Source organism: Leucoraja erinacea, chromosome 12 (genome assembly GCF_028641065.1).
Source record: "Leucoraja erinacea ecotype New England chromosome 12, Leri_hhj_1, whole genome shotgun sequence".
Lineage (NCBI taxonomy): Eukaryota > Metazoa > Chordata > Chondrichthyes > Rajiformes > Rajidae > Leucoraja > Leucoraja erinaceus.
In genome coordinates this window covers 50,868,652-50,889,437 of record NC_073388.1, presented here as the reverse complement: position 1 = coordinate 50,889,437, position 20,786 = coordinate 50,868,652, and the positions used below count along the sequence as shown (strand labels likewise).

Here is a 20,786-nt window from a genome sequence, read left to right as displayed (position 1 = left end):
ACAAAATTCTTCAGGGGTTGGACAGGCTAGATGCAGGAAGATTGTTCCCGATGTTAGGGAAGTCCAGGACAAGGGGTCACAGCTTAAGGATAAGGGGGAAATCCTTTAAAACCGAGATGAGAAGAACTTTTTTCACACAGAGAGTGGTGAATCTCTGGAACTCTGTGCCAGAGGGTAGTTGAGGCCAGTTCATTGGCTATATTTAAGAGGGAGTTAGATGTGGCCCTTGTGGCTAAGGGGATCAGGGGGGTATGGAGAGAAGGCAGGTACGGGATACTGAGTTGGATGATCAGCCATGATCATATTGAATGGCGGTGCAGGGAAGGAAAAAGGGAGGAGGAGGAGGAGGAGGAGTTTCCCGAGGGCGGGGGGATGGGAGGAGAGACATCCCTCGAGGGTTAAGAAAGGGGAGGGGAGACAGCAAGGGCCAGTAAAACTGGGAGAATTCAACGTTCATGCGATCCGGGTGCAAACAACCCAGGCGGAATATGAGGTGTTGTTCCTCCAATTTCCGGTGTTGCTCACTCTGGCAATGGAGGTGACCCAGGACAGAGAGCCTGGGTCTTTGTCCCAAACATTGTAAATGATTTGTGAAAAGCCACGGCAATTTAGTGTGTACTTTATCAATTGGTATGCAGAACGTTCCTGACACTCACTCTTGCAGAACAAGCACCACTTCACCTGAAATCCAGTCCCCCTTGTCACGCCCGCCCCCTTACTGTCTCCTGGCCCTGTCCGGTCCCAATTGTTACGCCCGCCCCGTGTCCGCTGACCACGCGTTCTGGTCGTTGTGTCCTGGTCCCTGCTCGGTTCCGTACCTCGGGTTCTGGGGAAGGTCCTGTGGCAGCACCTGCTGGTGCCTCGGTGTTCAAGAAGGAACTGCAGATGCTGGAGGATCGAAGGTACACAAAATTGCTGGAGAAACTCAGTGGGTGCAGCAGCATCTATGGAGCGAAGGAAATAGGCAACGTTTCGGGCCGAAACCCTTCTTCAGACTCTCGGATTGGCTACTCCTGTCACGTGGGCGCGGGGAGTGGGTTTTGCGCGCTTTGTGTCGAGTTCATTCATTCGAGCTCCACACTTGCGGATGCAACATCGTTATTTAGCTGTCTTACAGACTCGTGTTATTCATTGTTTTACCGTTCGTAATCAAGTTCATTGAATTAACTCACAGTCTCGACTTCGCTCAAGTAGACTTATTTACTGAGTCAGTCAAAGTGATTTCCAAACCTTCGTGGTAACCAAGAGTTAAAACTCCTCACAGAACATTCGAAAAACAAAATAGGTCAGTCAGGTGGTTTATAGCCTGTTCTGTATGCGCAAGAGGCCAGCTTGGGGGAAGAGAGAGAAGAGCTTAAACCGATCTGCTGGCTGCTGTCTACTTTGTTTACAAAGCTAATGGTGTTACTGCCGCAGCTACACGCATTCATTGCTGCAATGGTAAAACAGAACAATGTACTGCAGTGAAATACAGGGCCCTGCTGTGTCTCACAGTGCAGGCCATCAAAGGCCGGGCTCCTGGATTATGGAACCTAGTGATGGCCCCGGCCCCCGTCTATCTCATGTTGACATTGTAGACATGCGCTGAGAGAAGAAACACAATGCTGAACTTGACAGCACTTAAAAGGAAGGGGCAAGATAGGAGGAGATAGACACAACAAGCAGGACGAACTCAGCGGGACAGGCAGCATCTCTGGAGAGAAGGAATGGGTGAAAGGAGGTCACCCACACACATGCTCAGAGGCAGTGGGAGCAGCTGCTCCAATGATACAAGATACAAGAGACATTTATTTGTCACATGTGCCAGATGCACAGTGAAATGTGATCACCATACAGCCATACAATTAAATATAGAACACAACACACGATAGAGATCAACATAAAACATCCCCACACAGCAGAATCAAAAGTTTCCCACTGTGAGGGAAGGCACCAAAGTCAGTCATCTTCCTCTGATGTTCAATCGTGGTTGGGTGTCTCCAGAGCCCTCCGCAGTCACCTCTATGGGCAGCCTGCCGCTCAGGCCCACTCGCCAGGATGTTGGAACTCCGACGTTGGAACGGAAGGCCAACCTCAGCGGCTTGGACCTCCAAAACGGCCGCTTCCTACCAGAGTCCACGGCTCCCGACGGCTCCCGACGTCCCCAGGCCGCGCCACGCAGAGATTCACGCTGGCGGCCTTCGGCAAAGGGCCCCAGGACTCCACGATGTCGGTCAGTGCTGCCCGCACCTGGAGCTCCATGGTAGGACAAGCCCTGTGGATGTGGACGCACGGCTACAGGAATCTGTTATGGGCATTGTCACGGTGTCACGGGTTATGGGAAGAAAGCAGTAGAATGGGAATAGGAGGGAGAGATAGATCAGCCATGATTTAAAGCAGTTGACTTGATGGGCCAAATGGCCTAATTCTGCTGCTATCACTTATGGCCTTATGCCGCTTCCTTCCACCAGCACCACCAGCCTCAGAATGCTCAAATTACCATTGCCCCACCATTAACATTGTGGGGTTCACCACTGACCTGGAGCTCAACATCCACAAGCACTATGGCCACGAGAGCAGCTCTAGGGCTGAGTATCCTGAGGATGGTGACTCACTGCCTGACAGACCAAACCTTTCCTATCATTTGCAAGGCACAAGTCTGGAATGCAAAGTCTCTGTGGAATTCCAACACCCAAAAAGCTTGCCATCAATTAGAAAAAAAGTAGCATGCCTATCTGGCACCCCATCCACCATCCCAAACACCCATCCCCTCCAGCAATATGGTGCAGTTATTCACCCAGGCTGCCCCAATCACTACCCTGCCTCCCAAGTGTTACGACTCCCGAATGCACGTACTTCAGAGCCGCGTAACACAAGGCAAAAACCAGGTTCAAGTTCAAAAATAGTTTTAATTATTCAATGGAACACAAAACCCAAACCTGATTTAAACAACCCAGTCAGGGATATGGATGAACTGACAACCAATTTAACAATGCTCCAGCCAGCCACGTGATGGACCGTCGAACCGGAGACTCTAAAAGCTGCCTAAAGAGATATAACCCTGAAACAAAATACACAAAAACACCAAGGTCAGCCCTTATCCGTGCATGTGTGGAGTCTGGCCAGGGGTAAAGTTGCGGGAAGGCAGGAGCGTTGAGAAGGAGGTGGTCGGGGATCAAGCCAGGAACCAGCTCAAAGCAGGTCAGTGGGCGATGGATAACAGCAAGCGGTGGAGCTTACTCCATGTGTCAGCTGCCCGCTGTCCTGTTTCCATCACCCGCTGACCCACTCCGCTCTATGATCTTTGCTCTTGAGCTGATCCCCTCACTGTTCAGACGTAGAGCACTGCCAGAGGTGAGTGGGCCGGCAGAAGGCGCTGAGGTCATGGCGGCCACTCGTAGCCACGCGAGCTACTTCCATCCCCGGCCACAATGCGGTGGCTCCGCGCCCGGAGCTCCGCAGCAGCGGTGAGTGAGTTGGTTACTGGCATGATCCCCGACTCCCTCCTTCACAACGCTGCTGCCCTCCCCGCAACTTTACCCCTGGCCAGACTCCCCACACGTTGTGAAAGAAACTCTCCCCCAATTGGTTCCTTGAACTAGTATTGTCATTCAATAAGATCACAACTGATTCAACTTGTCCTGGTGTGCTCCCGTTTTTCCCCATCTCTCCACCTGCCATCACCTTCCACCCCACACCCATTCAGTAATTGAGAATGAAGGAGATTTGGAAGCCTTGGGCAAATTGAATTGTTACTTTTTTTATTTTTATTTATTTTTACGGAGAAAAGATTTTTTTTAAAGCCGACTGACTGCCTACCCTGAGTAATTACTCACGACATGTGCCTGAGACAAAGGTATATGGTAACACCACCACCTGTAGGTTCCCTTCCCACTCAGGCTAACCATCCACAACCTCAATCCTGCTCTTATGCTGTTTGCTGGGTTTAAATCCCAGAACCTACATAACAGCAGCATTTGTGTAGGATAGTGTTAATGTGTGGGGTCACTGGCCGGTACGGACTCAATGGGCCGAAGGGCCTGTTTCTGTGCTATACCTCTAAACTCTAAACCATTGCTGCATCCCCACTATCAACCCTGCAGATATGTCACTAATCTAATACACAAGTAATGAAAGCAGGTCAGAGAGTGGCCATCTGTGGGCAAGTTGCTCACTTCATGATATCCACTTCCACAAGCCAACTGTGTAACACACACTCTCAACCTAACCATGGGAGCAGAGCAGCAGCAAAACTCAAGAAGCTTGGCACCATCCAGGATTGCTTGATTGCCAGCTCATTCATCATCTTAAATATTCACAAATGAACCATTGACAAGGGCTTCTAAAAAGGTATCGCCCAAATCTGCAATCTATCATTTGGAAAGAGAAAGGCAACTTGGGCAAGACTCCACCTGTAGATTGCACGCCATTGGAATACCAAGGAAACAGATTCTTCCAATATTAGTCAAATAGGAAATTCCTAACAGCACGATAGGTGTAGCTTCAAAACACAATGGTTCAAGAAGGTGGCTCATCACCACTTGCTGAGTTACTCCAGCATTTTGTGTCTAACTTTGGTGTAAACCAGCATCTGCAGTTCCTACCCACACTGTCCAAGATGCCCCATCTATGCTAATCCCACTTGTCTGCATTTGGCCCATGTCCCAACTAAACCTTTCCTATCCATTGTTGTCCAAAGTCCCTAAGAATCGTATTGTTCTGGTGCATAAGTCAATTAAACACTTTTGACAGTGTCACAATTTCAGATGAGGCACCTTTTTGGCTCGCTCAGATGGTTACAAAAGGTCCCAGTACACCATTTCAAAGATTTGATGTACTATCTGATACTTATTTGCCAAGAAGCACTATTGTAGCAGGTTATCTGATCATTTCACTATTGGGTAGAAACGTTCTGTTTCAAATGATGCAGTGGTATCTGCCTCAATTTCCTGTGGCAACAACCTTTAGTGATCGTACAAACCTCCATATATTCATATTTTCTAAGCTTTCTGGTGACGGTCATGTTTTTAAATGATCACTTGTCACTGATTCACCAGCAAGCAGATGTTAATCTCAGTAGACTTCATCAAAACCCTTTGTAAATAACAAAAGATGTGACTTCGTAGTGTAATTAACATTGTACTGTAATGAATAGTAACGTTGAGCCAATTTAGTTCTCAACGCAGCAATGATTAGCCATTTCACCATATACAGTAGTGGGGTCATACAGCATGGAAACAGGCCCTTCAGCCTAACTCGTCTATGCTGATCAGATTTGAGTTGGTCATGTTTGCCTGTGTGTGACCCATATCTCTCTAAAGAGGAATAGGTGCAGGAAGATTGTTCCCGATGTCTGGGAAGTTCAGAACAAGGGGTCACAGTTTAAGGATAAGGGGGAAATCTTTTAGGACCGAGATGAGAAAAACATTTTTCACACACAGAGTGGTGAATCTCTGGAATTCTCTGGTAACAGAAGGTAGTTGAGGCCAGTTCATTGGCCATATTTAAGAGGGAGTTAGATGTGGCCCTTGTGGCTAAAGGGATCAGGGGGTATGGAGAGAAGGCAGGTACAGGATACTGAATTGGATGATCAGCCATGATCATATTGAATGGCGGTGCACCCTGCAGACCAGAGGGAAAGGTCCCAGCCTACCCAGCCTTTCCTGACACCTCAATCCCTCAAATCCTGAGTAGCAAGAAATTGCAGATGCTGGTTTACACCAGAGACACAAAACGCTGGAGTAACTCAGCAGGACAGGCAGCATCTCTGGAGAGAAGAAATGGGTGACCTTCTTCTGGATGGAAGGAATGGGTGAAGGAAGGGACTCAACCCAAATCGTCACTGCCTTCTAAAGAATGTCAGGGTCACTGCAGGTGAATTGCAATTTTAACCATTGCTACATGTTGATTTTTTGAAAGATACATCGAGTCAACGCCGGCCATCGACCACTGTTCACACTAGTCACATGCTATCCCACTTTCACCCCCACTCTTTGCACACTAGGGGAATTTACGGAGACCAATTAACCTACAAACTCACACATCTTTGGGATTTGGGAGGAATCCGGAGCACCCGGAAAAAATCCACTGCGGTCACAAGGAGAATGTGCAAACTCCACAAATGCATTGCTGGAGGTCAGGATGGAAGCCGGGGTCTCTGGTGCCGGGGTCTCTGGTGCCGGGGTCTCTGGTACCGGGGTCTCTGGTGCCGGGGTCTCTGGTGCCGGGGTCTCTGGTGCCGGGGTCTCTGGTGCCGGGGTCTCTGGTAGCGGGGGTCTCTGGTGCCGGGGTCTCTGGTGCCGGGGTCTCTGGTGCCGGGGTCTCTGGTGCCGGGGTCTCTGGTGCCGGGGTCTCTGGTGCACCACTATGCTGCCCTATCTTTTCCACTGAAAATCCAAATTTACAAACGTACAGTCTCATTCCTTCATAATCTGATTCTTGGAGCAGATTTTAAAACGGCAGCTTTCACCCACCAAAGCCCTTGAGACCTCAAGTTTCAGATGCCAATTTGGCACTCTTTCTGCCAACTAATGTCATCTTTTTGTGCAGGGTAGATGTGGGGAGGACATTTCCTCTGTCTGAGAACTAGGGAGCCACAGCCTCAAAATAAGGGCAGTCAACCGTTTAGAACTTAAACTAGACTAAGTGGGACCCGTTGGGTCCCATGTTCATATGGGAGGGCTGGTCCCCCGAAGCAATATTCCACCTCTCCACCAATTCCAATATTGGTGGCCTGTGGGGGGGCTTTCTGGAGTGCTGGTATGGGTTCTTGGGGTGGCAGCTCAGTCCCTCAAGCCTGATCTGCTGGCAGTTAACTCACAGCTGGTGGGCTGGCAGTTGACTCATGGCTATTCCTTGAAATTCCATTTCAAGCAGGTTGCAAGGCCACCAAATTCAAATCCGTGTTGCTACCATTTCAAGCAGGGTGCAAGGCCACCGAATTCAAGTGCAGTTTCTTACCACTATGAACAGGGTGCAAAGCCACCGAATTAAAGTGCAGTATCAAACCACTTCAAGCAGGGTGCAAGGCCACAGAACTCAAATGCAGTTTCATACCACTTCAAGCTAGATCCAAGGCCACCAAATTCAAGTGCAGTTTCATACCACTTTCAGCAGGGTGCAAGGCCACCAAATTCAGTGCAGTTTTATTCCACTTCAAGCAGGGTCCAAAGCCACCAAATTCTAATGCAGCTTCATACCATTTCATGCAGGGTGAAACCACCATAAAACCACACAAGACACCAAACTCACAGTTCAGTAGACATTCAGTGTGTTCAGTTGATTCACAGTTCAGACAGAGTCATGAACACTCCCCCACCCATCATGCAGAAACTGAGCCACACACACACACTTCCGGGTTTTATCCTCCCCCTCCCACCGGAAAAGGTGTGGCTTTCAGGGCGTGATTGACAGGAGAGAGATTCTCAACTTTTTTTAAACACTAATAACACTTTTATTTTTCATTGATGGGAAGAATTCTCTGCACCTGCTCAGCGGAGGGGGGACTGAGTAAGATGGCCAAAAATCACAGCCGTAAGTGTAGCGTTTTATCTAAAATCAATATACAGTGCAAACAGGAAGTAAGTGCATTTGCAGTAGTGCCTTTTAACTTCAAGCCAAAGCACCCAAACCGCCAGTTGCAGTAAGTAGTGCCTTTCAACTTCAAGCCAAAGCACCCAAGCCACCATTTGCAGTAAGTAGCGCTTCAACTTCATGCCACCATTTGCAGTAAGTAGTGCTTTTCAACTTCAAGCCAATGCACCCATGCCACCATTTGCAGTAAGTAGTGTCTTTCAACTTCAAGCCAAAGCACCCAAGCCGCCATTTGCAGTAAGTAGTGCCTTTCAACTTCAAGCCAAAGCACCCAAGCCACCATTTGCAGTAAGAAGTGCCTTTCAACTTCAAGTCAAAGCACCCAAGCCACCATTTGCAATAAGTAGTGCCTTTCAACTTCAAGCCAAAGCACCCAAGCCACTTCATTTGCAGTAAGTAGTGCCTTTCAACTTCAAGCCAAAGCACCCAAGCCACCATTTGCAGTAAGTAGTGCCTTTCAACTTCATGCCACCATTTGCAGTAAGTAGTGCCTTTCAACTTCACGCCATGCACCCAAGCCATCATTTGCAGCAAGTAGTGCCTTTCAATTTCACGCAAAGCACCCAAGCCACCATTTGCAGTAAGTAGTGCCTTTCAACTTCAAGCCAAAACACCCAAGCCACCATTTGCAGTAAGTAGTGCCTTTCAACTTCATGCCACCATTTGCAGTAACTAGTGCCTTTCAACTTCAAGCCAAAGCACCCAAGCCATCATTTGCAGCAAGTAGTGCCTTTCAATTTCACGCAAAGCACCCAAGCCACCATTTGCAGTAAGTAGTGCCTTTCAACTTCAAGCCAAAGGTCCCAAGCCACCATTTGCAGTAAGTAGTGCCTTTCAACTTCAAGCCAAAGCACCCAAACAACCATTTGCAGGCAGTGCCTTTTTACCTCAAACAAACCATATTTTCATTTTCAAACCACATTAAGGGTACTCACAGTTGTGTAGACATTTGTTCAGTGTTATTCAGAGCTCAGAGAGACTTGGCTTCATCCATCTTGCAGAGCGTGTGAGGCACACCACTTCCTGATTTTATAGTCCCTCCCCCTCCCTCCAGCAGGAGCAGCAGAGAGAATGGTGAATTTTTTTTAAACATTAATATCTCTCTGATTTGTCATCGATGGGACAAATCCTCTGCACCCATAAGGCGGAGGGGGGCTCTGAGCAAGGTGGCCAAAAATGACGGCTGTAGGTGGCGGCGTTCTGTCGGAAACCACAGCACAGTGGGCCCAAAACGGTCAAGATCAGAGATTTAGTAATATAGATGTGGAGACATTTCTCCATTGGAAGGGTGGTGCTTCCCTGGAGGTCTCTACTATGGAGAGCTGAGGTGGCAAAGTCACGAATACATTTTCAGACATTTTCAGAATCAATGTATAATAGGAAAGGATGTGGTCATTATGTTGAGGTAAAAGAGCAGCCACAATCTTGTTGATTTGTGGGGCAGGCTCGATTTATCTATGTAATGTGCAATACACAGGATGCATGAGTGAACTGCATGCTTTTATTGCTGGCAAGAGAAACATAAAAATATTAGGACTCAATGTAACCCCTTAACCTCATTCTCTTAACAAATCTGATAGCTAGCCTCAAATCCATCATGCAGTCTGTGACCCCCATGACCCGTGATTCCCCTTTCACCCAGTGGTCCAAATGGGCTCCAGGTCAAAGGGATCTTTCTCATAAAAGACACAACCACCTCAACTCGGGAATCTAGTGAACACTACAATGCTGTGAGCAAGTCAAGTCATGTAATTAGAACTGTCTTTGCTTTATTCTGGCTGTCTTCCCTCTACATTCATCCCAATGCAGTGTCTCAAACCAAAACATCACCCATCCCTTTGGCTCCGCAGATGCTGCACGGCTTGCAGGGGTTAGTTTTTGTTCCAAATTCCAACAGCTGAAGTTGATGTGTCTTATTTCTTGAAGAGGACAGTGACAGACACAGAAAAATGTTAGAAGTGGGCTCAACATCATAATTGCTGCACATATATTGAGCAATCGGTGCCATTATGTTGCACTGAGTGACTCAATGATACAGTTGGAAGCAATTGGAGTATAGGTTGGCTGGTTCTTGGTGGCTGAGTCTGTGTTAATATTGACGGGAGAGTGGCTTGCGTTTAGAAACCAATCATTAAAAAAAAAGAATATTATATGAAAAATGACACGTTGATTTAAATGGCCCTGCGATGGTGTAGGGGGTCAGAAAGGATGTGTCTGTGGGATAAAAACATGTGGATGGAAGGGATAGTGCTTTTCATCAGATCAGGTGGGCATGAAGGCATAATGTTGGGGCAGAGATAGACCAGAGTGCCAACCCTTAAACTTCCAGAGGCATGCAAGGCATCAGACAAAATACAGTTTCATTCAGATATCAACCCAGCTGATCAACCCGCAAGACAGTTCCTGCCAAGAGACACATTGATAAAACATTGAACTCAACATGCTTATATTCATTTCCGTGATTGATTGTGTTTGGATGCCTTGTTGTTCCCTTCCCCCTCAGCCAACAATAAACCATTCTACATTTCCTTGATCACCATCAGCTTCGATCTGTGTCGTTTTCACATCTTACACTTCCATATCTCTAGTTTGCACCTCCCCCGACACTCAGTCTGAAGAAGGGTCTCGACCCACAACGTCACCCATTCCTTCTTTCCAGAGATGCTGCCTGTCCCGCTGGGTTACTCCAACTTTTGTGTCTATCTTCGGTGTAAACCAGCGTCTGCAGTTCCTTCCTACACATGCTTATGTGTCCATTGGTGCCAGAGCCTCGGGTCCCCGGTTCGATCCCGACTACAGGTGCTGTCTGTACGGAGTTTGTATGTTTTCCCCATGACCTGCTTAGGTTTTCTCCGGGTGCTCCGGTTTCCTCACAGACAGGTTTGCAGGCGAATTAGAAACATAACATAGAAATTAGGTGCATGAGGAGGCCATTCGGCCCTTCGAGCCAGCACCGCCATTCATTGTGATCATGGCTGATGGTCCCCTATCAATAACCCGTGCCTGCCTTCTCCCCATATCCCGTGATTCCACTAGCCCCTAGAGCTCTATCTAACTCTCTCTTAAATCCATCCAGTGATTTGGCCTCCACTACCCTCTGTGGCAGGGAATTCCACAAATTCACAACTCTCTGGGTGAAAACATTTTTTCTCACCTCAGTCTTAAATGGCCTCCCCTTTATTCTAAGACTGTGGCCCCTGGTTCTGGACTCGCCCAACTTTGGGAACATATTTCCTGCATCTTGCTTGTCCAGTCCTTTTATAATTTTATATGTTTCAATAAGATCCCTCCCCTCATCCTTCTAAACTCCAGTGAATACAAGCCTAGTCTTTTCAATCTTTCCTCATATGACAGTCCCACAATTGGCTCGGTATAAAAATGTAAATGGTCCCTAGTGTGTGTAGGATAGTGTTAATGTGCGGGGATCGCTGGTCGGTGTGGACTCGGTGTGCCTGAGGGCCTGTTTCCGCGCTGTATCTCTAAACTAAACAAAATGTGTGTCTTACTGTAGAATATGTACCCGTGTGTGCAATAAGTCAGAAATACAGTCTTACTTTGTAAAGGAGCTGGAAAGAAGTCCAATAAAAGCCAGTGTTGCACCACACATGGCAGTCTTCCTGCAGCCAAGCCAGTCAGTGAAAATGCTCACGACAGGAGACCAGAAGAATATCATCCCCATCGAGAGAGAACCAACCCAGGCTGTGTAGAAGATAAAATAGGTTTTATAGGATTTCATCACCCCCTTCCCACCATTGACCACACCATAAACGCTGCACCAATAACAAAGTCAAACATCATTCCCTTCTTATGTCATCCATTATTCGCACTGTTTTGTGAATACCATTTATCAGGAAGGTGTACAAATATTTCCACTAAGAGCCAATATATAAAAAAAAAACTCATCTAGATTTGAAGTATAAAGCATCATGGTTTCATAATCTAGGGATGTGCATGGTTCCCTAAATGTGGCAAGTCAGGTGGATGGTGTGGTGAAGGAGACAACTGTAGATTACACTGAAGATAGACACAAAATGCTGGAGTAACTCAGCGGGACAGGCATGACATTCATTGGGAAGGGCATTGAGTACAATAATTGAGACATCATTCTACAGATGTTCACGTCATTGGTGAGACCACTCTTGGAGTACTGTGTGCAGTTCCGGTGGTCCAACCATAGGGAGAATGTCATTAAATTGGAAATGGTGCAAAAGGAATTCACTAGGATGTGGCTGGGCTTGCGGGCTTGAGTTATAGGGAGAGGTTGCATATGTTGGGACCTTTGCCTTGGACAATAGGAGGCTGATGGGTGAACCTATTGAGGTGTACTATATCCAGAGGTGCATGGATAGAGTGAATGAATGTCTTTTTCCCAGGAAAGATGAATGTAAAACTTGAGAACATAGGCTTATAACCATATAACCATATAACAATTACAGCACGGAAACAGGCCATCTCGACCCTTCTAGTCCGTGCCGAACACATAATCTCCCCTAGTCCCATATACCTGCGCTCAGACCATAACCCTCCATTCCCTTCCCATCCATATAACTATCCAATTTATTTTTAAATGATAAAAACGAACCTGCCTCCACCACCTTCACTGGAAGCTCATTCCACACAGCTACCACTCTCTGAGTAAAGAAGTTCCCCCTCATGTTACCCCTAAACTTCAGTCCCTTAATTCTCATGTCATGTCCCCTTGTTTGAATCTTCCCTACTCTCAGTGGGAAAAGCTTTTCCACGTCAACTCTGTCTATCCCTCTCATCATCTTAAAAACCTCTATCAAGTCCCCCCTTAACCTTCTGCGCTCCAAAGAATAAAGCCCTAACTTGTTCCACCTTTCTCTGTAACTTAGTTGCTGAAACCCAGGCAACATTCTAGTAAATCTCCTCTGTACTCTCTCTATTTTGTTGACATCCTTCCTATAATTAGGCGACCAAAATTGTACACCATACTCCAGAATTGGCCTCACCAATGCCTTGTACAATTTTAACATTACATCCCAACTTCTATACTCAATGCTCTGATTTATAAAGGTCAGCACACCAAAAGCTTTCTTTACCACCCTATCTACATGAGATTCCACTTTCAGGGAACTGTGCACAGTTATTCCCAGATCCCTCTGTTCACCTACATTCTTCAATTCCCTACCATTTACCATGTACGTCCTATTTTGATTTGTCCTTCTTATGGTGAAAGGAAAGATATTTAAGGGCAACTTTTTTTACTCAGATGCTTGTCCATATCTGGAATAATCTAAAGAGACAATACAATTACAACTTTTTAAAGATCTTTGGACATGGTGGCACAGGCACAGCGGTAGAGTTACTGCCTTATAGCGCTTATAGCACCAGAGACCCGGGTTCGATCCTGGCTACGGGTGATTGTCTGTACGGAGTTTGTACATTTTCCCTGTGACCTATGTGGGTTTTCTCCGAGAACTTTGGTTTCCTCCCACACTTCAAAGACGTACAGGTTTGAAGGCTAATTGGCTTGTCATACATGTAAAGATTGTCCCTCATGTGGGATAGTGTTCGTGTGCGGGGATCGCTGGTCGGTGCGGACTCAGTGGGCCGAAGGGCCTGTTTCCGTGCTGTATCTCTAAACTAAACTAAACTAAAATCAAAGGTTTATGGATAGGAAGGTTTAAATGGCTATAGGCCAAATGTAGGCAAATGGTAGTGGCCCAAAATGCCAATTTGTTCAGCATAGACAAGTTAGGCTGAAGAGCTTCTTTCTGTTGTTACAGCTCCATGACTCTATCATCAAAAGCTTGCTGATTTTGGTTACAATGGTTGAAGAAACCTATCTTTGGAACATCCCTTTGAACTAGCAGTGGACACCTCCCATGCATTGGTAAAAATGCAATATATTCCAAACAATTGAAAGTACAACCAAGTCCAGCTCCTATTTATAGTATTTAAACATTGAATACAGTGAAGGAGAATTTACTCCTGTGCAGCTCACCTTAAAAAGAGACAGCCAGCTCTTATTATCATTATATCAATATATACTTTTATATTTAAAAAGTAGGAACAGCTAGTTTAATTCAGCAGCCCTGAAGCATCTTTATTGCCCTCGTGTGTTTAAGATGAGCCAGGTGTAGACAGATACTGTTCCAATTGTCTGCACTTGGTTTAGCACCTTGGTGGTTAATAGAGGATTCTCAGTAAAGGACATTGGGCCATTTCTCTTCATTTGATCAACTTGGCTCTATCTCATATCTTTGTGGGCCATTTTGAATGTGGCACTCGCTCAATATTAACATTGGGATATAAACAAATCAGTTGAAAGCATTCACATCTCCCCCACAAAGAAATTCAAGTCGTGTAATGTGAAAGAGACCAACTACACATTTTCCAAATAGCTGCAATTGTCTATGTTCACCGTGGACTCTCGCATGAATTGTTCACTTCAATACGCTGCAGGGGGGCTCAACTAGCTTTTATCAACTAATTGCACAAAGTGCTTCCATCGTCTTTGAAAAGCTCTGTCTCAACAGGAATTTGATTATGTGCTTCTGAAGACCTTGTCAAAGGCCAAGTTATAACTGGCTTTGGCGGGTTTTAGTCTCCTAATGCGCTGCCTTGTCTCTTTATGTGCGGAACAGGTCCACTGTAGAGCCAAATGCTCAACATTTCTTTGAACAAAGTTGTACCTGTTTCCACAAGCTAGCATTTCCATTTCAGACTCTGTGACCTGAAAATCCTTTGGCCACATTCCCAGTGGGAATGATGCCCATGTGTATCTTCCCAGGCTGGTGCTGGGTCAGCAAAGGAAATCTGATTTACCTGAAGCTGGTGTCCTGCCCCCTTGGGATAGGAAGCTCTGGGGCCAATGCTGAAATGTTGTTTGCCTCTTCCCCAACCTAATGGCCACCTTTCATTTGTGTGCATGTCATATGATCATAAGTGATAGGAACAGAATTAGGCCACCCAGCCCATCAAGTCTACTCCACCATTCAATCATGGCTGATCTATCTTCCCTTCTCCACCCTGTTCTGCTGCCTTCACATAACCCCATGACACCCATACTAATCACGAATCTATCTGTCTCTGCCTTAAAGATATTCATTGACATTTGGATTCAGAATCTCCCCAAAGTTATTCATAAGCACTGGTTACGAACAAAATAAATGGGATGTAATTCAATCCCAACTTCAGCTGCGTACATTTTTCTTTTAATGTATAGGTCTTATGTGATCCAAGTTAAAAGTTAACAGAAAATCATCTACATTTATACAAAGGTTGTATGCAACCGACTTATACAACTCGAAGCAATGGCCATTTAAAATAGTGAGAAGATCTCTGCACTACATGGTTGCGTACATTCATCAACTTCCAGTCTAATGAGAGCCTTGCTTTCTGAGCTGTATGAAGTAGGTAGCTTTGTTTCTTGATCTAGTAACTGTTATGTAAATGCAACTAAAGAGTACACCAGCAATAGCCAAGGGCCACATCACAAAACATCATTCATGATTGAACCTGATGCTATTGGTATTACAAGAGTCCACACCCAATGTGATTAATAACTCTAATTGTGTGGTTCAACACGGAACCTTACTACCACAATATTTTACTTTCATTCCCTGCCGCAGAAGGCAGCGGAGGCCAATTCACTGGATGTTTTCAAGAGATAGTTAGATTTAGCTCTTAGGGCTAAAGAAATCCGGAATGTGGGGAAAAAGTGGGAACTGGGTACTGATTTTGGGTGATCAGCCATGATTGAATATTGAATGGCAGTGCTGGCTCGAAGGGCAAAATGGCCTACTCCTGCAACTATTTTCTATGTTTCTATTTTCTATTTATTCACAACATGGGTTCAGTTTCAAAACTAGCAAGTATACTGAGCAATAAAAGTGACGGCCTGGTATCTCACCAGTGCTCTCACCAGGGTCTCCTCTATATCCCGCAGCTCCGATCTCACTCCCCATCCCCCTACTCGTAACAACGGCAGAGTCCCCCTGGTCCTCACCTTCCACCCTATCAGCTGTCACATACAACATATAATCCTCCTACATTTATGCCACCTCAAACGGGATCCCACCACTGGCCACATTTTCCCATCTCCTCCCCTTTCTGCTTTCCGCAGAGACCGTTCCCTCCGTAACTCTCTGGTCAATTCATCCCTTCCCGCCCAAACCACCTCCTCCCCGGGTACTTTCCCCTGCAACTGCAGGAAATGCTACGCTTGTCGCTTTACCTCACCCCTCGACTCCATCCAAGGACCCAATCAGTCTTTCCAGGTGAGGCAGAGGTTCACCTGCACCTCCTCCAACCTCATCTACTGCATCGGCTGTTCCAGGTGTCAACTTCTCTACATCGGCGAGACCAAACGCAGGCTCGACGATCGCTTCGCCCAACACCTGTGCTCAGTTCGCACTAATCAACCTGATCTCCCGGTGGCTCAGCACTTCAACTCCCCCTCCCATTCCGAATCTGACCTTTCTGTCCTGGGCCTCCTCCATTACCAGAGTGAGGCCCAGCGCAAATTGGAGGAGCAGAACCTCATATTTCGCTTGGGTAGTTTACACCCCAGCGGTATGAACATTGACTTCTCCAATTTCAGATAGTCCTTGCTTCCCCTCCACCTTCCCAGCTCCCCACAGCCCACATCAGTCTGAAGAAGGGTCTCGACCCGAAACATCGCCTATTCCTTCCCTCCATAGATGCTGCCTCACCCGCTGAGTTTCTCCAGCATTTTTATCTGCCTGGTATCACTTGATTAGTTTCAGTGGAACTTTCACACCCTTGCAATCATTTGGAGGTAACAAATGCATCTCAATTTAAACTAAAGACACAAGTTAAAAGGTCAAGACCGAGGACACATGCACTATAGTCTGTGGTGTTCCCAATGTTTTCTGATAGTCTACTCTGCACCAAGCCCAAGGACTCGCGTGCCACAGAATACTTCCTTCCTCAGAGAGATCGTCCAAAGAAGGACATTACTGCTGTACGTGAGGCTTTGGAATTGGTGAAGAGCAGAATATCAGAAACCTTTTGTGCATTGTTGGTTCACCAGCTCACTTCTGTTGAGATCTCCTGCAGAAACCTAGGCAGAGGTGAACTGGTGAGTTGCCAATCCACGATGGTGGAGTGGTGAAGGAGTATCACAGTGATGGTGGTGGTCAGAGAGGTGAATGGGAAACGCAGGCTGCAGCAAGGCAGCGGAGGATGGAAATGTGGTCATTAGCAATGGAAAGACACCGACCTTAGGGAAAGTGAACATCGCAGATTCTCCTACAGCAGTCCAGGTAGCCCTTAGCCCTAAAGCAGGCCTCAACTTTCCAGGTAAATTTGTTTCCGTGTTCCTTGGTACATCCTTGTATGCAAATCTAATGTCCTCATTTGACACCACTGCACTTACCTAATGACCTCCTGCAGATCAGTGTCACTCATATTATGAGTCATGCTTTTGTAGTTACGCCCAGTAGCTTTACAGTAACTCTCTTGGCCTGCTTCCCTTAGAATTAGAGAGACGTGCAAGTGTGAAGTCATATTTGCTATGTAGTTAATAATGTCTTTGGACCTTTATCTTGGTGTAAGGCTCCAGTTATTTACAACAGCCGGAACACAACATCTCCTCACACTCTTACATAGCCTGTTTTGGTTACGTTTTAGTTTGTTGGGTTGTGTTGGGGGGGGGTGAAACATGTTCTCTGTCTCTTCCTTTGGGGGAATGCGACTTTTTCATGTCGTATCCCCCTTCTCTGCCTCCGTCTGCGCTGAGGCCTAATGGCGGAGCTGGCGGCCTCTAACCTGCGACTGACCCCGAGGCTCCGGAGGCAGAGCCAGCCAGGACTCACCAACGAGAGGCTGGCCGTCTTCGGGGCTAAGGCAGCGGTGGCCCGACTTGCTGGTGCGGCGTTCTGGCTTTCGACGGCGGCCTGGAGCTGATGCAGCGGGGCTCGGAGCGGAGACTGCGGGATCCGGAGCTGGGGCGGCGGCCTGGAGCTGGGGCAGCGGCCTGGAGCTGGGGTGGCTGCCAGGAGCGGAGACTGCGGGACCCGGAGCTGGGGCGGCTGCCCGGAGCGGAGACTGCGGGACCCGGAGCTGGGGCGGCTGCCCGGAGCGGAGACTGCAGGACCCGGAGCTGGGGCGGCTGCCCGGAGCGGATGCTGTGGTGGGCCGTCTCGGAGCGGAGACGGCGTTCCGGCTTTCGGCGGCAGCCACATCACCACGGAGGTCCGCTGGACTGGAGGGCGGCATCTCCATCCTGGATCGATCGCCTCAGCGCAGAGGGAGAACAAAGAGGGAAGAGACGGAGACTAAGACTTTGCCTCCATCACAGTGAGGATGTGCTTGGTGAACTCACTGTGGTGGATGTTTAATTTGTGTTTATGGTATGTTTTGTTTTTATTGGTTCTGTGTATGACTGCAGGCAACATAATTTCGTTCAGACCGAAAGGAATCTAATTCTAATCTAATTCTAATATGTCAGCATGTAGTCTTCTGTTCCAAACCACAGGTGGCCCGCCAACCACAAGAGGGCAGACTGCCTTGTCAAGATCGGAATCAAAGAGCACCAAGTTTGAAGAGGGTACGTGGGTTGCAGTGAAGGATTGAGCAGAGAATGGGAAAGTTAATGTATTGGAGAAATTAAGTCACAGCACAGGATGCGCATATGAATGGATGGATAAATGAATGAAGGAATACATTTATTGGCCAAGTATTCACATACAAAGAATTTGCTTTGGTGCTCCGCCCGCAAGTGACAACATGACATCCAGTGACAGTTAGGAATGACACATAAAACATTAAACATTAATAATAAAACGGTATTAGACAATAGACAATAGACAATAGACAATGCGTGCAGGAGTGGGCCATTTGGCTCTTCGAGCCAGCACCGCCATTCAATGAGATCATGGCTGATCATCCCCAATCAGTACCCCGTTCCTGCCTTCTCCCCATATCCCCTGACTCCACTATTTTTAAGAGCCTTATCTAGCTCTCTCTTGAAAGCATCCAGAGAACCAGCCTCCACTGAGGCAGAGAATTCCACAGACTCACCACTCTCTGTGAGTTGATTAAACATGTGAATTAAATAAAATAGCAGAGCAAAAGGAGGCTACAGACTTTTGGCTATTGAGTAGAGCTACTGCTCGTGGAAGTCAATGTTTTGACTTCAACAGAATGGAAATGTAGACAAGCCTGCAAGATGCCTTATATGTTTAAAAGGGACAGGGCCAGATATTATAGAACAAATCGGACTATAACAGCACACATTTAAAAAATAACTGTGCAAAGCAAAAGTGTGAAGTTAAAGATTGAAAGCTGCAGGACAGGCTGCCTGACTGTTATTTTGTGTGTCATGGCTAGCCATAGAACAGAAGTACCCCACTAAATCTGGGAATAGCTCAATAAAATGCACAACCTACAGCTTTTTTTAAAAAGTTGAGCCGAAGGGAAAATGCACATGACACATCTGGGCTGTAAAATAATGACTGTCTTGAGAAGATAGCCTAACCACCACCGTCCCTTGACACATAATTCAACGGAACACATCACCTGAATACAACGACTGCAAGAACATGTCGGACACTCGTGTCATCTATTAACACCGCCAAACTTTTCCAAGATCAACCAGACATAAATCAGGAGTGTGATTGAGCAATCTCCACTTGACTGGATGAGTACAGCTCCAACCTCCAAAATCTTGGCTTGGGAACAGCTCCGTTCAAGACTGCAAGAATTACAGTGAATTGTGGACGCAGCCCAGACCATCACACAAACCAACCTCCCTTCCATTGACTCCATTTATACCTCACGCTGCCTCGACAAGGCCAGCAGCATAATCAAGGACAAGTCTCACCCTGGCCAATCCATCTTCTCTCCTCTCCCATTAGGCATAATGTATAGAATTGGGGAAAATGCACACAGCCAGATTCGGGGACACTTTCTTCCCGGCTGCTGTCAGGCAACTGAATCATACTACCACAACTAGAGAGCAGTTCTGAACTGCTATCTACCTCTTTGGTGACCCTTGGACTATCCTTGATCGGACTTTGCTGGCTTTACCTTGCACTAAACGTTATTCCCTTATGTATCCATACACTGTAAATGATTGTAATCATGTATTGCATTTCTGCTGACTGGTTAGCACGCAACAAAAGCTTTTCACTGTACCTCAGTACACGTGACAATAAACTAAACTCAACTGAACTGAATTAAATGTGCTTGCATCAGCACTCAGTACTAACATTGTCTCAGCTTCTCTATATATTGCTTCCAAAGTATTAGTGCAAGTGATAAACAAATCATCTAGCTATACCTGGAGATTACAAATTAAGAAATATTCTCACCTCACCTTAATATCTGTAACCTTAAACAGTTAAACTCACTATTATCCATGTAAGCAGTAAGCAGTCAAAGTCAAAAAGAACAAAGACTTATTTGCAGAAGTGATTCCCAAACCTTCCTGGTAACCAAGAGTTAAAACTTGTCAAAGAACATTAGAAAAACAAAATAGGTCAGTGAAGTGATTTAGAGCCTGTTCTGTGTGCGCAAGGACAACAAATGAAACTAAATGAACTAAGCTGAACTCGTACCAACATCCAGAACTAAGCAGCTGGTGATAGGCAGTAGGTCGATTCGTCAAGGCTAGTGGATCAACAACACTGTGCGGGCATCTTCAATATAGGCTCTGCATTGGCCAAAAAGGAGGCCTTCTCAAGGGCAATTTGGCAACATCCATATGCAATAAACGGATATTGGTGGAAGAGCTAACCTTACAGGAAACTTCAGCTGAGGAGAAATGGGGGTTTTGTGATTGACTGAATGACCTCCCTCTGTGCTATGATTCTATGATTCATTTTAAACTAGCCAAAATTATGAATGCAAGATGATAGGGATAATATACAGTGCCTTCCAGAAGCTGTAAGTAGGCAGTGGTTATGGGTCAATTTGCAAGACCCTTGAAGAGAAACGAGGTTTGCAAATCCTGAAAGAAATAAAGGTGCAACTATCTTTCAAAGGATAAAAGAAATATCAAGGTATAATTATATGCCCACCATACTTTTAATATATGCTCGCTGCATGCTCCTGGACAGTGTTGCAACCGTAGCTTCAGATGGTCAAGGTCTCCTGTTGTTTCAGAAGCTTACTAACTAGAACCCTCGTAAAAATTCAAACGCATGATTTAAAAATAACTATTAATTAATAACCACAGAGTTTACAATTAATATTCTCCTTTGGTGACCTTGCCTTGTTAA

At 46.3% G+C, this 20,786-nt stretch overlaps 1 protein-coding gene across 1 annotated transcript in view; it reads right to left on the bottom strand.

The window, feature by feature from the left end:
- Positions 1-20,786, bottom strand: part of LOC129702362 (monocarboxylate transporter 8-like) — a 94,512-nt gene that overhangs the window by 48,408 nt on the left and 25,318 nt on the right. The window contains exon 2 of the mRNA XM_055644130.1: positions 11,127-11,271. Within this exon, the coding sequence (XP_055500105.1) occupies positions 11,127-11,271 (145 nt within the window). The remainder of the gene's footprint in view (positions 1-11,126; positions 11,272-20,786) is intronic.